Source organism: Prionailurus bengalensis, chromosome B4 (genome assembly GCF_016509475.1).
Source record: "Prionailurus bengalensis isolate Pbe53 chromosome B4, Fcat_Pben_1.1_paternal_pri, whole genome shotgun sequence".
NCBI lineage: Eukaryota > Metazoa > Chordata > Mammalia > Carnivora > Felidae > Prionailurus > Prionailurus bengalensis.
In genome coordinates, this window is record NC_057358.1 from 125,183,262 (window position 1) to 125,200,954 (window position 17,693).

Genomic DNA, 17,693 nt, shown 5'->3' on the forward strand with positions numbered 1-17,693 from the left:
ACAAATCTCTTCTACACCTGTCTACTAACTCCCAACAGACCAGAAGTCACAGAGCCTCTGACTCATATTTCACTTTTGTTCACACTTTATTGGCCAAAGCTAGTCATATGTCCGTGCCCATCTCCAAGGGGGTAGGGAGCCTAATCTAGAAGAGAACTAATCTAGAAGAGAGAGATAGTACAAAGGGACACATATGTTCTATCTATGACTACTACTGGTTAAGCAGCTACACTCTTACCCCCCCCCCCATGCCGGCAGAGCCCCAATTTTGTTCAGGTGTCTATCCTGCACTCCCTGTCATGACTCAGGGATAAATTGTAACTTAACCAGAGCCAATTACAGCCATCCTATTCACCTTCCCAGTGGTTGCATCAGGAAGAGTCATGTGATCCAAATCGTGGCCAAAGAAGTGGGAGAGGAAGCGTTCCCAGTGCCTCTCACCTTGGACCCAAAGGGGGAAAACAAAATCCCCCTTTTGTTGCTGAGTTCTGTTGTGTCCAGTGGCTGAGCTACCCAGAGCTGAGGCAGCTATCTTGCACCGTGTCCACAGGGAAAAGGAGAGAAACAAAAATAAAATTCGGGTTGCCAAACTTCTTGGTGGGGAACTCTTTACGGAAGAAAAACCATGAAAACAGACTATTTAGCTCCACATTCTCCTGTGTCTTGCTTTCTTTCCCTGGCCAGATCAATTTCAGCCATGCACATCTTCTCTCCTCCTCACACCACATCGGTTCTTGTCTGAAGAAGGAAAACAACAGCTCAATGGTGTGATTTAAAATTTTTTTTTTTAATTTTTTTTTTCAACGTTTATTCATTTTTGGGACAGAGAGCGACAGAGCATGAACGGGGGAGGGGCAGAGAGAGAGGGAGACACAGAATCGGAAACAGGCTCCAGGCCCTGAGCCATCAGCCCAGAGCCCGACGCGGGGCTCGAACTCACGGACCGCGAGATCGCGACCTGGCTGAAGTCGGACGCTTAACCGACTGCGCCACCCAGGCGCCCCTCAATGGTGTGATTTAACTGGCACAGAGAATTAAGCCAAAATTGACCGGTCAGGAAATGAGACATGTATTAATGATTTTCTTTTGACTCGTTGTTTTTGAAAACATCCAGATGCAATTAACTGTTATTTATAAAAAATAAAATAAATTCCTAAAAAGGAAAAAGGAGACACTAGACTTATTGATTGACATTTATGGGGCACTTACTATGTGCCTGACACTTTATCAGGAACTTTGCCTGTATTGTCTCATCAAACGACTTCGCATCGCCCTTTGAACACAATTTTAACTCCTTACAAAGCCCATCATACCCAGTGTGATCTGGCTTACCTCCCCAACTACCCCTCTCTATCTCTTCTCTAGACCTGTCATGCTGGCCTTTTGTTCTATTTGTGAACCATATTCAGCATGTTCCTGTCTCAGGACTCTTGCACGGGCCATTTCCTCTGCCTGGGATGCTCTTTCCTTGGTCTTTACAGGTTTGATTTCTTCTCTTCAATCACACCTCGGCTAAAATACCCCTTCTTTGGAGAGGTCTTCCTTGATGATCCTACCTAAAATAGTATCTCTCCTTCTACCCCTAGTCACCTATTTCAGTGCCCTGCTTTATTTTGTTTCCATCACACTTATAGTATCTAAAATTATCTTTTGTTTGATTCTAATCTGTCTCCTCCCACTGGCTTTTTCTTCTGTGCCTTGTTCACTGTTTCATCTCAAGCATTTAGAAAAGTGGTTAGCACAAAGGAAATACTCAATGGTGTTTGTTGAAAGAATGAATAGATAACACTCTCTGTAACCTTATAAGGCAGAGTACATATCATTCACAAGGGTCATTGTCCTCCAACCTGAGACCACCAGGAACATGCTGGTAGTTAGGCAAGTTGGGTTTACTGCTATTGCAGTGAAAGAGAAGCCACACCATAGGCAACCATCTCACTAACAGAATGTTAGGAAAGAATCCCTAGGACTTGGGTTCAAGTTAAATGATTATGGGTGGGATTTGAGAAAGCAGGACTTTTTGGGGCACCCGGGTGGCTCAGTCGGTTGAGCATCTGACTCTTGATCTCAGCTCAGGTCATGATTTCACGGTTCGTGGGATCGAGCCCTCCTTCGGGCGCTGGTATCACTTCCTCAGAGTTATAGAGTGTCCTGGTCTGATATTGGTGTTCTGTGTAACTGTGCTTAACAGAAGAACACAAAGGCCTGGCGTTGTCAGGCCGCTTACTAGATGTCAGGATCTGTTTTTCTCTTTGTTGCAAGTGTCCTAGGGCTGGAGTCCAGTGTCAGCACAGAAATAAACAAGACTGTTTCCTTTGGCTGTTTGATAGTTCTCCCCTCCTCCTCTCCCCACCAATTTTGGGTTTGTATGGGGGTAGCCACTGAACAAAGATGGCGGAGGCCAAGGTAGAGAAACAGTGCTTCTAGAAGTCAGACAACTCAGAAACACCTTTATTTGCCGAAGAAATTAGTTACCACCTCAGAAGGTGCCCAAATCTATTTAATTTTCAAATGAGGGATTGTGTATCCTGAATGAGATTACCCCATGTTTACCACTGCCTCAAAGGTCATGTTAATAGTCCACCAGGGTCTTGGTTCTAGTTCAGGGTTTTCTCTAAAGACAACTGTATTGTTTTAGAAAAGTGTTTCAACCAGGATCCCAGCATCCTCTGGGCTCCCGTAGCACCCTCTATTCCTTTGCTAACATCCCTGCTTATATTGTAATTAATCTGTTTATAATCTGTCTGCCTGGTTAGACTGTCTCCTACATGTTTGTATCACTGGAACTTAATTTTAACTAAGGACTTGGCACAGGCTACGTTCTCTATAAATATTAAATGGATTTAAAATGGAGATTTAATTCCTGGCTTGAATTCATCTCACAAAACATTTATTGTGTCTGTACTACGAGCCAGGAGGACACTATGATAAAACTGATAGTCCTTACCTTCAGGGAATTAGTATTCGATTCTAATAGACTTAAGAACAAGAAGAGCTGGCCTTTATTTAGGATTGGGCACCGGGTTACGCACCCGAGTGATTACTGCCATCTTAGAACAGCTGATACACTAATGGGTTAAGTAACTTTGATGAGGCCACACAATTATTAAGGGGGCAGAGCAGGGATTGTAAATCAGACAGTCTGACTCCTGTCACGCTTGCCCAAATGTTAGGCTGAAAGGTGCCAAGTACATTCAATTCTGTTATTAAATGAGTGGAGGTCCTTCAGGCTATCAACATTGCAGCAAATGCAATTAAAGTGGAGTAGGTTAGTAGCACCAAGCTAGGGAAGACTTTATGCTCTTTACCAAAGAGCTGCATTAGCTCTCTGTTTCAGCAGAAATGGATTTCGGTGTTGGCTTCGGATCTGAGTATCATTCAGTCAATAACATTTATTGGGCGCCCACTGTATGCAAATAGCTGTTTCTGCCACTTCCTTTCCTACCCACATCCTGAAGCAGGGAGGGGAAGTGGGGAAGAAAAGGCAAAGAGGGCGTTGAGGTCGGCAGGTGGGCATCTCCGGTCGCCTCCAGCCTCACCCCACTGCCGGCGCCGGCCACGCCCCCAGCCTCGCCCTAGCCCCCCAAACCCACTTTAAACTCCCGCCCCCTCTTAACGACGACCAATGCCCGGCCGGGGAGCCCGAAGGAGACCGAGGATTGGCCGGCGCGGCGGTTGCCGAGGTGACGGGTGGGTCCGGCGGGGACCCCGACCGCAGCGGGGGCGAGGGGTGCGGGGCGGCTTCCGCCCCCGGGCCCCGCCGGCTCCGCTCGCGCGCCCCCTCCCCCCGCGTCCCAGCCCGCACCGCTCGGCTGCGGGAGGGGGCGACCCGGCTCTGCCCCCTTCCCCCCGGCCCGGCGCGCCCCGCGCGCCCCCCGCCGGCCTCCGGCTCGGGGCGCACCGCCCTCCGCCTCCGTCTCCGCCCCCAGGACCCGCGGCCGCCCGCTCCCGAGCGCGGCTTCCCCGGCCAGCGGCGCGATGGGCTGCGGGAACTCCACCGCCACGAGCGCGGGCGCCGGCCGAGGTGAGCGGGGGCGCGGGCCGGGGACTCGGGGGCGGCGGGGAGGTCTGCGGGGCGGGCCGCCCGTGTGGGAGAGGCCGGGGTAGGGGTGGGGGGAGAGGCGGCGGGGCGGGGACCCCGCGAGGCAGGGCGCGCAGCCCCCCTCTCTCCCCGTCCCCATTTTCGGGCCGGGGGGCGCAGGCCGCCCGCTCTCGGAGGGACCCAAGGCAGGGCATTTCCCCACCCCGCGCGGGGGCGGTCTCGGCGGGACGCGGAGAGCCTGCGGGGCGGTCCTGCGGAGGGTGCGCGGGGAGGACGCGCGGCGGGGCTCCCCTGCAGCGGGTAGCCCGGCGCCCTCCGGGGGCAGAGGGCTCCGGCACGCGGTCCGCAGCCGCTCCCTCCGCGCCCCGCCGCCTCGCGGTCCTCGCCCCCAGCCCCTCGGACCCCTGGCGCTGCGACAGGCAAGTGCGGCAGAGCAATTCAGGACTTTCTCGGTGGTGCTGGTGGCGGCGGGGTGCGAGTGGGTCGGGCAGAGCCGCAGACGGGGCTCCGAAAATTCATCCGAGTCTGTCCTGACGCCTAAACCCGGCCGGGCTGCCCGAAGGATGTCTCCGAGAGGCTGCCGTTTCAAGGATGCTTTAAGACAAAGTGTGACAAAGCTTGCATATTCGCAGTGATCGCTTCATGTAGTTTTCACTGGAAAATCTATTGAAACTTCTTTTACTCCGCTTCATTTTGTGGATTGGCAGGCAGGCCACAGCTCCCGAGATTTGCCCCCTGTCAGCCACGCTTTCTTGTCGAGTGACTTATTCTAAAGCTCAACTCTTCTTCGCATTTAGCCCAGCTAGCGTCTCCCAGTTAAAGAGTCAGGATCTGTTTGGAGAAATGTCTGCTGGCCTGTTTTGGTAATTCTTCTGGTTAAAGAGCTTCTAGTCGCCTCCAGTTGAGATCAGTCAGATGCCACATCCTATCCCCACCGGCAAGTGCAAGCAGCAGTCTGATGCGGCAGTGTTTCCTAGCACGCTGGTGTGGGCGCCCTGTCAATAACTTGGTGACCTTGGGCCTGTCACTTCCCTTAACCCAGACCTCCGTGGAAGATGGAGTTTAAAATTCGAGCCCTGTTTGTTTATTTATTTTAAAGTTTATTTTGGCGTTTTGCTTAGTGGGATCAGATGTGGAAAGCTGCCCTGTTAACTGGCCAAGTTTGTTTTCTCCTGTTTGTGGGTAATCTCACATGGAATATTCCGTTTTCGGAGAAGGCGCTAAAATATGTGGGCTTCTAGTCTCAGAGCTGTGAATTAACCCAGGTGAAGGATTCACTGAAAGGTTGATCTGTTACAGGTGATCTTTATCATCTTGAATTAAATTCTTGTTCTTGGGATATGCAGAGAGCCACCAGGGACCAAATCTTTTCCATCCATGTAACAGTGAGACGGGTTAGTAAGCACCTTGTGCTAACGAGGACAAACAGGATTCTAACCTGAGAGTGGCCAGAATGTTCTGGTTGGAAACCTGGAACAGTGTCAAGGCCACATCCTGCACTATGCGTTGCGTCTCTCAATCCGACGTGCACCGGGACCCCATGCAGGCCACTGCAAGGTTAAGAACAGGGCATCTGGGTGGCCCTGCTGGTTGAGCGTCCGACTACTGATTTCAGCTCTGGTCATGATCTCACGGTTCTGGAGTGTGAGCCCCGCTTCTATCAGTGCAGAGCCTGCTTGGGATTCTCTCTGTCTTCCTCTCTCTCTGCCCTCCTCTCTCTCTGCCCCTCCCCCACTGGATCATGCACGTTCTCTTTCTCAAAATAAGTAAATAAACTTAAAAACTAAATAAAAATTTAAAAAAGGTCAACAATTATCCACATTAAAAAAAATCACAGGAAGGATTTGTAACATTTTCTTTAAAGTGGAGCTAGGGGCGCCTGGATGGCTCAGTCGGTTGAGCGTCCACCTTCAGCTCAGGTCACGATCTCGCGGTCCGTGAGTTCGAGCCCCGCGTGGGGCTCTGGGCTGATGGCTCGGAGCCTGGAGCCTGTTTCCGATTCTGTGTCTCCCTCTCTCTCTGCCCCTCCCCCATTCATGCTCTGTCTCTCTCTGTCTCAAAAATAAATAAAACGTTAAAAAAAATTAAAAAAAAATAAAGTGGAGCTATACGGTCAGTTAGTTCATTTGCGTTTTTACTTATTAATGAACTGCTTGTCAGATTTGGGGCCAGGAGGGAGGAATACCGTTGCTACATCAGAACAACCATAAGGTAATTTGGAAATGGTAATGTAAGAAAATGGGAAAACATGATTCTTTTTACAGATATTTGGTTGACCTTTTTTTTCCCTAGGTGCACATCCCTTATTACATAAAAGGAGGTGTAGTTCTATTGAACAGTACATGCAAAGTGCATGTCTTCTGGTTGGGTAGCCTCTCTTTTGTTTATGAAGAAGAGTTCACATAAGAGCATGCTGTTCTCTCCTCTGGCTTGCTCTTTGCTAAAAATTACTTTTCGTTCAGGGAAGAACAAGATAGCGAGTGCAGACCGTAAAACATGACAGAGAAAACATGATGAGTAAGGACTTACTGCATCACTTCTTTGATGGATCTGCCCCGTCTTTCACAAGGTCCTCCCCCAAACATTTCCTTGCTAGAGTCCAGCTGGCCAGCTTTGGCATTTGGTCATTGTTATTTTGAAATTTTCTGTCAGCTGGTGGCAGGACTTGAGTTTCAGAAAGGAAATGCATCAGGATGAACTATGTAAGGTTAAGAAAAATAAAACCACAGTGCAAAGGTATTTGGATATCTTTCAGTTGTGAACTTTGACATCAGCATCCAAAACGCTATTGGCCAAGTTGCAAAGTTGTGGTCCTGAACCCAAGTGGCATGAAATGCATTAAGTAGATGTTGTCCCTGCCCTCTAGGTACTTACCATGCACAACTCCTGAAATATCCCGGGGTCATACAGATCAATAGCTATCCTTGAGATTTTCAGCAATCCATCCATCCATCCGTATATACATAATATAAAAGTACAGAGAGAAGGTGAGAAGGGTGCTGAACTTGGAGACTGGGGACTAGGGCTCAAGCTTGACTTTGGTTCTGTGCTGGTTGCATTGCTATGGGTATTTCATTTCACTTTTCTGAGTTACAGAGTGAAAGCACTATGTAAGCTGTACTTTATTATAGAGTAGTGGAATATTACTATGTTGAAGGTAAAATGGCTTTCCCTGAGCATTTTTCTACAAGAGTGTGGCAAATCTACTTCCAAAGGGTACATTAACACCTAATAATAATACCCTTAAGCCTAAAATCTTTATTATAAGCCCTGTTTTACTCTCTAAGTAATTCAGGTAAAACACGATAATTGTTTCTCCTCTCCCTGATCTATCTGAACAACTGCCTTTCTTGGCTTTTGCCTGGAGAAATTGGTTAATGTGATAAATTGATGTTTAGTAGTGTACTTGTGTAAATTTGATTCCGTATGTCCAGTATATGGAGAAACTGATATGCAGTAAAATGATCAAACAGCCGTAAGGAATCAGCCCCTAGATCACTCAGGCCCTACGTAATTTCTCCTAAGGAGATTTCTAACCATAAACTTCTGCACAGTCCACCTGTACGTGCAGAGCACTGGACTTTACTAGGAGCTTTAAGGCAAAGACTGAGCAACCAGCAAAGGGTGATTGAATGAAATCAAACTTTCACGCCCTTGAGAAGTTGATAGTCTAGGTAGGAAGATGAACCATTTGAGAACATTTGCAAAGCAAAGTATGATAGAATGCACGTTGAACATCCAAGTGCCCAGGAGATGTTGAATAATACAGTTTAATCAGAGGAGGCTTCGGGGAGGAGTTGTGCCGCTGGTCCAAATGGGGTCATGAGAACCGTTGCGATTACACAAGAGCTCTCGCCATCGTAATGTTCTAGTAAGATCACTGTCTCAATGTAGGAGTTTGATTTTCCCCAACCTAGAACTGTGTTAGGTTTCTCGCATAGTCTAGAGTCTAGACCCTAAATGATAGAGCAACATTTGGATTAAATAATCCATTTTAAAAGTGCTGCATTTACTATAAAGCAGGGAGCTCTGATTGTTTCTCTTTGCTCCCCACCCCCACCTCTCTCTCTCAGCAATCAGATTCTCTGTCTCCTTGTTTTTCTTTGAGCATATATATATTTTTAAACTTAAGTGGAGAAAAGAGTAGCCCTGCATTTAGGCTAATGATCTAAACAGGTCAGCCATTCCCTTTTATATAATCATACATATAGATGGCTAAGCGAGTCTGTAATGTAAGCCAGACCGTCTCTTTTTAGGTAAACCAGAAAATCCTTAAATATTTGGATGGTTCCAAATATCTACAATAGCCTACTTCAGTGCAGGCTAAGGCTGTGGAAATTCTTTGCGGCAGAGGACTTATTTCAGATGTTTTCCGCTCATGGTAGTTGATTGAAATTTTTAGTTGTAGTTTTTCTACCAGATATATGTAATTGGTAAGTGTCTGATCATAACTTCGTGGCAGCTTAGTATCAGAAAGTTTCTGTAATGGTTCTTCTGCTCTTTATATAACATAGTCTGAAGAGGAGGAGTTTAATAATTATTTGCTCTATTTTTATCAGTGTACCCAGGGAGTTAATACAATCCTTTTGAGTCCAGTTATTTAGATTAGTTTTTTCCTCATCCTCAATTAGCCAGATAATTGCATTCTCTTCTTTTGATGTAGCTGTGTGGTCCAGCTTTAGTGTACGTGTATCAATGGTTCGGTAGTACTGAAATGTTGCCACTGTGCTTAGCGTTAGTGCAGGCCGTATGGGGGAATAACATAAAATTTTGTTGATAGCACCCAGGAAGTCACTTATGTCATAAGTGGCGTTTTCTTTTAATGTTTATTTATGTGAGACAGAGTGCAAGCAGGGGAGGGGCAGAGAGAGACGGAGGCACAGAATCTGAAGCAGGCTCCAGGCTCTGAGCTGTCAGCACAGAGCCTGACGCGGGGCTTGAGCCCACAAGCCGTGAGATCATGACTTGAGATGAGGCCGGACGCTTAACCGAGTGAGCCACCCAGGTGCTGCGGGCCTGGCTGGCTTTAGTAGTTCACGTTGGTTATAGGGTGTTGGGAAGGAAGGAAGAGTGGGAAGGAAGGCAGGAAAGCCTCAGAGTTGAGGGGGGCCTCTGGTGCCACAGGGCCCCAGTTCAAATCCTGCTTTTGTCATTTATCAGCTGTGTGACCTTGGGCAACTCACTTACACTGTACCTTAGTTTTCTCAACTATAAAATGAGGGAGTAATAATAGAACTTACTCAGGGTAAAATGAGTTAATGTAAGCAAAGTCCTTAGAACAGCGGCTCGTATATTGTAAGCACTCCCTGCGCTGTTTATTATTAATATAGGGAAAGACTTTGGTAACTGGTGTAGAAGGAAAGAGCGGGCATACAGCAGGGGCATACTTTAAAGCTGCTGCCTGGAGTCAGGGGAGTGAGAAGGGCCTGGAGTGTTGGAGGCATTGATGTCAGAGACCCCTGGGACAGCCAGGCTGAGGATGGGCTGCATGGGACGGAGAAATAAAAATGAACCCAAAGAAATGCCTGGGTCACTGGAAGATTCTGTCGCCTCTAAAGGGAAGGTAGGAAGGTGCGGGTGACTGGTATTCTCCTGGAGGTTGCAGTGAGAAGTGATGGTGAATGAGGAGAGATGCAGAAGTACTTCTGTCCAGGCATTTAACCACTCATGCGACAGAATCTGGACATCATCAGGACGTTCCCGCGTCCCGGCTCCCTGGAACTGATGTTGCTGTTGCGTGCAGGGTTTGCAAAGGTGACCTCAGCGAGTTACTCAGTTCTGCCATAAGCCACTTAGCGCTCGATATAGACATGGTTAAATTATGATATAGGAGCGAGATGCCAGTCCCTTACCTTATGTCTGTACTTACGTGGCAGCCTTTATTTATTAATTTTTAGCTGCCTAACGTGGAGCTGCTCAACAAGGACAACCTGCAAACAGAGAGGTTTTGTAAGAGCCTCCATATTCATGCACGTAATTTTATATTTCTAGGACACATTGACCTGGATTTTTTTCTCCCTTATTGAAGAGATGACTTACGAATCTAGTTCTTTTATTGGCTTCTTGAAAAAATAACATTGCTTTGGATGAACTATGAGCTGTTTTTCAACTTCTTTTGGCCAAACCGAGACTATGACATCGCTTTAGAACTATTATGGGTCAGAAGAGACATCACAAGCTGTCAAAATTAAAGAGAAGTTTGTTTAGTTTTTCTGTAGTTATGTTTATACAGTTCTCAGAGGGCCTTTTCTTTCCTTTTATAAAACAAATAAAGAGTAAGACATTCCTGCCTATTTTTTATTATTTCCCATAAGAACCATAGTCATTTATGTTTCTGGTCACTTATGCTGAAAGAAGAGTGATTTGTAAATCTTTAGTGCTTTTTTAGAAATACTTCATGTACACAATTTTTTTTTGGCGCGTGTGTTTAAATGATCACCACTCAGTTGGAAGAAGGAAGTATGATTTAATATGTAATTTAGCAATTTATTTACTTGTGAATATTTCGTCTGTAACATTTCTACACATAGAACATATTTATAACATAAATTCTATATGGTGCAATAGAACGGTGATGAAAAAAGGCATTAATAGGCTAGTTTGTCCTGGTGTCTGGGTTAGTCGGTTAAGCACCCGACTCTTGATCTCAGCTCAGGTCGTGATCTCCAAGTTTGTGAGATCCAGCTCCTGGATCGTGTGGGGCTCTGCGCTGACAGCATGGAGCCTGCTTGGGATTCTCGCCCTCCCTCTCTCTCTCTCTCTCTCTCTCTGCCCCTCCCCCGCTCACACTATCTCTCTCTCTCTCAAAATAGATGCACATGAAAGAAAAAAAGAAAGTAGAACCTTTCTCTAAAAATTAATTAATTAATTAAATAGGCCAGTTTTTGAAATGTAAAAATGTATGTAGCCTTTCTTTAAAAAAGATCGATCTTTTCTTTATATTAGCATTTGGCACATGGGAGGAAGCTTGTGACAATAACTGTATGAATCTGAACAATGTTGAGAACGTACCCGACTGTACAGCTCACTCTTCATTTGTAAGGCTGTTTAGATTGCGAAGGAACGTCTGTCTATAGGAACCAAGGTGTGACCATCCGTCTCCCTAAAACTGCTGAACCCATGTTGTGTCTTGTAGCTGGCTTGCTTTATCATTCACGAGGAGTAAGATTGTATCTGTGTTTCTAGAATGTATGACTGTAACATTAAATTTAATCCCTCCCCCTGCAAACCTTAATTTTGCTATATATTTCTTTTCTTTAAAAAAAAATTTTTTTTAACGTTTATTTTTGAGACAGAGAGAGACAGAGCATGAACAGGGGAGGGGCAGAGAGAGAGAGGGGGAGACACAGAATCTGAAACAGGCTCCAGGCTCCGAGCTGTCAGCACAGAGCCCGACGCGGGGCTCGAACTCACGGACTGTGAGATCATGACCTGAGCTGAAGTCGGACGCTTAACCAACCAAGCCACCCAGGCGCCCCTATATATTTCTTTTCAAAAGAGAATTTTGGGTTTTAGAGGGAAGGAGGAGGACAGGGGTGAGAGGTGTAGTGGGAGGAATGGTGGCCTCTAAAAAGATATGGCTGTATCCTAATCCCTGGAATGTGTGAATTATCTTACTTGGAAAAAGGGTCTTCGCAAATGTAATTACGGTAAGGATTGTGAGATGAGGAGATCATCCTAGATGGTCTGGCTGGGCCCTAAATCCAGCGGTAAGTGTCCTTATAAAAGAGACACAGTGATGTGGGGACGTGGGTGGAGTAGAGTGCACACGCTATGAGGTCACAAACCAAAGAATGCCAAGGAATGCTCACTGCCACCAGATGCTAAGAGGAACATGGAAGTTTGGACCTGTTGATGCCTTAATTTTATGCATCTGGACTCCAGAACTCCAAGAGCAGTATTTCTGTTGTTTTATGCCAGCCCGTCTTCGGTGATTTGTTAACAGCCATACAAAACTAATACAGAAAGTTTTTCTGCAGTTATTCGGGAATGGGATATAACTAGAAAAGAAGGAAATACAGTTTACAAACCATACCTTTTCCCTCCTGATGCAGTCCAGTTTCCCAGTTCTCTGACACCAAGTGGGAGCCCTCAGATGCAGTTCACTTCTGACACTGACCACCTGGAGTCTGTGTCCATCACCACAGATTTAAGGGCAAGGTGCCATAAGATGTTCTCAATTCTTTTTTTTTTTTAAACTTTATTTATTTATTGTGCATGCACGTGTGCAAGGGCACATTGGGGAGGGGCAGAGAGTCCCAACCAGGCTCAGCGAAGAGCCTAATGCCAGGCTCGATCCTGTGAACTGTGGGATTGTGACCAGAGCCCAAATCAAGAGTCAGACGCTTAACTGACTGAGCCACCCAGGCACCCCCAAGATGTACTCACTTCGGACACCAGTCGCAAGTACTGGGTCCCCATTACTCCCACTTCTATCCAACTTGGCAGCAAATTTGGGTGTTCCCACAGCTCTCCTCCTCAGATTTGATAATTTGCTAGAATGGCTTAGAATCCAGGAAGGCACTTTACTCACGGGTTTAAATTTACCAGTTTATTATAAAGGACACAAACGAACAGCCAGATGGAGAGGTACATAGACTCATGTCTGGAAGGGTCCCGAGTATGGGAATCTCTGCCTCCATAGAGTTGGATTGTACCACCCCCCTAGCACATGGATGTGGTCGCCAAGTCAGAAGCTCTCGGAACCTTGTTGTTTAGGGATTTTTAGAGAGGGTTCATTACATAGGCCTGATCGATGGAATCATTGGCTATTGGTGATTAACTCAATCTCCAGCTCCTCTCCCCTCCCTGGGGAACAGGGATGAGACCAAAAGTTCCAAGCTTCTAACAAGGCTTGGCTTTCCTGGCGACCAGTCCCCATCTCGAAGCTATCTTGGGTCCTGCCAGGAGTCCCTTCATTAGTATGAAAGAGGCTCCTATTACCCTTATCACTCAGGAAATTCCAAAGGTTTTAGAAGTTTTGTGCCAGGAACAGGGGATAAAGCCCAAATATTTTTCTATGACCCCACAATATCAGATTAAATTTTTTAAGTGTTTGAATAAATTGGGTTTGCTATGCATTTTCAAGTGACTGAGGCTTTCGACTTTGAGACTCATGAATAAAATATTAGTCTTTTGAAGTGTGTAAAGTAAGGTATACACAGTCTTGGTGAAGCGAAGTGATGTTTGAAACAACCAACAATGTTTAATTAACTGTTTCGTACTTTTTTGTCTGTAGGGAAATGTTCTTCCCTATAGACCCAAACCATTTATAATAACTTTTTGTCACTGAAATTGCATATAGTACTTGTCTGAGAGCAAACCTTAGACCCTTTCTCTTTTTTAGGAAGGTACTTAAAATTATCATCCTTTATACAGTTTTGGAAAATAGTCATCAGATCTCTAGTGTATATATTTTGTGATGATTTCATGCCACAAGAAGCATTGTTACCTTTCCTCCGTCTCTGTTTCTTCTGAGGCCATTATATTAATGCGTCAAGGCTATGTTTAAACGGTAAAGAGTCATTTTGGCAGGAAATGAGGTGGTGCTAACAGGAATCAATGTTGTATCCCAGGGGCCAGGAAAGAATTAGATACCATTATAAATATTTGTTTAGCAAATAATAAATCACATGGACCATAAACACAATTTAAAGCAAATGGGATTTTGCCACTATCTGAATTGTTCTAGGTAATTTTTTTTTTTTTTTTTTTTGTGGCATAAATTCTCTAGAGATCTCCCTCTGGTTAATTAAAATCAATATATAGGTGAAGTGTGAATACAGTGTTGTGGTGAGGGTAATGATTTTTCTTCTATTTAGTTTTACAGTTTTATACTTTTTCAGAACAAAGATATTTTACATTTTATGTACCTGCATATTCTGATAGTTTTGCCAAGGTTTGCAACAATAACACATTTTTTATTTATTTTTTTTTTACTCTGAGAACTTGTGTTTTGGGGAGTCATGTTATACCTGTTCTGGTTCTATAAAATCATTACTACCATGTTCCCTTGCTTCTAAGATGCACATTTTCTTCCCTTAAAACAAAAAATGGAGCACATATTATGATCACGTGGATACCTGTAGTGTTTCTGACTTCTTTGCCCACCCCGCCACTGCACGTATTAGACAGATGGTGCCCTTTAAATGAGGGACATTTGCAAACAGGAAAAATGATGGGCTGACTTCCTTTGGGAAGGTAATACCAGGCACCTGCATGGGGCCTGCAGCCATCAGGTGAAGTGAATGGAAGGTTCCCGGTGGCTGATTAAGTACTCGTTAGACAACATGTTGCTGTTTTGAAACTAGTTTCGCACACATTGTGCTTTGTCTTCTCAGCTGCTTTTAATCTGCCCAGTATTAGCAATTGAAGCAGTGATTTAGTGACCTTGGACGGAATGATCAGAGCAGGGACTTTGCGTGGGTCTCTGCCTTCCCATTCCACACTGTTCTTTCCCTGCCACCCTGGGGCCATCCCCGAGATGGAGTGAGGTGGCTTCTGTCCCCTCTGCTCTCTGTGTGGATTTATCAGACGGCCCTTCATCTCTCTGCTGAGGACTCATGGTCCACACTATGATCTCTGCTTTCTTCTCTCTGGAAGACTTTGCAGAATCAAAGTTTCCCATCCCTCTGGCTCTCCTGACCACAATAAACCCTCAAAACATTCCCTGTGCTTTTCCATGAAAATGAAAATACGAAAATCAAGATATTATTTTCTCTCTAGACTTTCTTCCAAATTCTTACACTCGTTTTGACTCTGAAATAAAACATTCATTTACACAGGTTTTTGGTGGCACTAATCCTTTGCTTATTTTTTCTATCAAAACATCCAATGTTCTTAGGTTAAGATGGTTTTTTTTTTAATTTTAGGAATTTTTTTTTGGTTTTATGACTTCAGATTCCAAACCAACTTTTATTTCTATAATTTTAATGATAGTTGTGACATAAAAATGTTACTCTTCTCTAAAGAAAGGAATGAAGTTTGTTACAAAGTTAGGGTTTGGTCAGAACCTGAAAAGAATTTGTTTGAGACACAGTCTTGATTATCTTTATGCTCTGCTTTGAATGTGTATTATTACAGATCTTAAATTAATATCACCGGGGTACAGTTCGTGCAGTTTTGGCAATAACTTTTCCTGCAGGTTTATTGCTTACTTTGTAGCACATTCTTTATTTTCAAATCTCTATGACTTGGGCAGAAATTATTTTAATTCCCATTTCATAGGTATGGAAATTGAGATATTAATTTCTAATGAAATTGACTGCTAATAATAACACCTTAGCTATTTTTATGTAGCAGACTTTATTCTAGGTGTTGACATGCATCTTTAAAAAAAATTTGGGGTGCCTGGGTGACGCAGTCAGTTAAGTCGCCGACTTCGGCTCAGGTCATGATCTCGCAGTTCACGAGTTTGAGCCCCACATCAGGCTCTGTTCTGACAGCTTAGAGCCTGGAGGCTGCTTCGGATTCTGTGTCTCCCTCTCTCTCTGCTCCTCCCCTGCTTGCACTCTGTCTCTCTGTCTCAATCTCAAAAATAAATAAACATTTAAAATATAAAAAAAAAAATCTCCACAGTAGCATCAGATAATGAAAGATGAAACTGAAGCTGCAAAATAAAATATGGGCATCTATTTGGGGTCTTAGGGATTGCAATCTGGGAGACAGGAATTTGACCAAAGTTGAAAACATACTCTGAAAAGACAAAGGAGGTTAGAGTTTTTAGAGGAAAGAGAAGGTGTTCATAAATTGTTTTGAAGAAAAGGTGTTTGGTGGTGGCTTAAGTACAGTTAAAGTAATCTATGTGTGATTGGTTGCTAGTGTGAGAAAGCCCGTTTTGGTCCATTATAACATAAGTAGATGCCTTAGCTTTCAGCTGAGTTCAGCAAAAGGATTCTGAGAATTTGGGACAGAGTATGTGCATGAGCTGGACCTGCCTCCTCACTGTCCTTCCTGATGCTTTTTTTTTTTTTTTAAGTTTTAGTTCTTTATTTTGAGAGAGAGAGAGAGAGAGAGAGAGAGAGAGAGAGAATGAATGAATGAATCCCAAGCAAGCTCCACGCTGTCAGCTCGGAGCCCGACACGTGGCTCCATCTCATGAAAGTGAGATCATGACCTGAGCCCAAATCAAGAGTCAGATGCCCGCTCAGCTGACTGAGCCACCCAGGTGCCCCCCACCCTGTTCCATTTTAAATGGAACCATAGCTCTTAGCTGTGGTTATTCCATTTTATTCTCTATTCTACATTAACTTTTGAGAAAGATACTCGTATTACCCTCATTTGACACAAGGGAGGGAAGTGAGGTGTTAAGAGATTAAAAAACACTACCTAGTATAGTTGGAACCAAGTTCTGTGTTGCTCAGATGAGGATCCTGGGAAGAGGCAGTGTGTAGATGGGGCTGGCCATGTTGGGGAGAGAATCTGTGCTGAATGATAGGAATGGGGTCTAGAAGAGAGGGGTTGTTTTTGGCATGTGGGTGGGAAGCCAAGATGGGACAGGGTTCAGTAGCAAATAGGAGCAGAGTTAGAAATGCATGTAACACCCTTGGGAGCTAGGCTGGTGTCCTTAAGACCCGTAGTTTACTGAGGCTGTCCCTCCAGTTTGTCTTGTGCTTTACTTTGTGACTAGTGCATGGTGTGACTTAAAACAAGGCCATGTGGACACCAGCTTAGAACATGTGTGACTTAGAAATGAAAATATTTCTCAAATCTGTCAGCTTATCTGGAAAATGAAGGGATCGGATTAGGTGATCTGTAAAATCCTGTCTAGAACTGACACCTTAGAGTTTATAGAATTGTTAAAAGTGGGCAGAAGAAATTCAGATTTTAATATTTGAATATAATGATTTTCTTGCTCTCTTTTTTCTTTTTGAAGTGATCTTTTTAAAACATATTTTCAACTTGTCTCTTCTAGAACATCATTTTGGATGGGTATCGGGATTAATATTTTTGTAGCAATTCTATCACAGTAATGCAAACCTTTTTTTCCCCCCTAGGCCCTGCGGGAGCAGCTAAAGATGTGTAAGTAGTTAATATTATGATTTTCTAAACTCTTTTTGAGGAAGACACTGTTTTTCATGATCATGGCTTTTCAATATATGTAGGTATGCCTGAAAAGACATGGGAATACTGGCTGTATTGTGTAAAAATCAAGAGTTTCATCTGGTGTATAACTAAACTGGTATTTGAAGGATGATACTGTGTTATTAATTATTCCGTTTTAGGGGCGCCTGGGTGGCACAGTCGGTTAAGCGTCCGACTTCAGCCAGGTCACGATCTCGCGGTCCGTGAGTTCGAGCCCCGCGTCAGGCTCTGGGCTGATGGCTCGGAGCCTGGAGCCTGTTTCCGATTCTGTGTCTCCCTCTCTCTCTGCCCCTCCCCCGTTCATGCTCTGTCTCTCTCTGTCCCAAAAATAAATTAAAAAAAAATTGAAAAAAAAAATTATTCCGTTTTAGACTTTCAGTTACCCTAGCACTGTAACTCAGAACTTTCAGGAAGGGAAACATTTAATTGTGCTTCCTTCCCAACTTATGCCAAAATTTCTTCTACTTGAAAGCAAGTGGTTATGGGAGAATTAATTTAGCACGTAGCTCCTATGACTATGCTGTAGAGTTAGCCAGTGGGGCGAGGCTGGAGCGAGCATTTATCAAAT

General features: G+C 44.6%; 1 protein-coding gene across 1 annotated transcript in view; it reads left to right on the forward strand.

Moving 5' to 3' along the window:
* Positions 1 to 2,391: 2,391 nt before the first annotated feature.
* The window catches only part of CB4H12orf75 (chromosome B4 C12orf75 homolog), a 39,699-nt gene continuing 24,397 nt past the window's right edge, over positions 2,392 to 17,693 (forward strand). Inside the window, exons 1-2 of the mRNA XM_043564298.1 lie at positions 2,392 to 2,406; positions 3,510 to 4,024. Coding sequence (XP_043420233.1) covers positions 2,392 to 2,406; positions 3,510 to 4,024 — 530 coding nt within the window. The remainder of the gene's footprint in view (positions 2,407 to 3,509; positions 4,025 to 17,693) is intronic.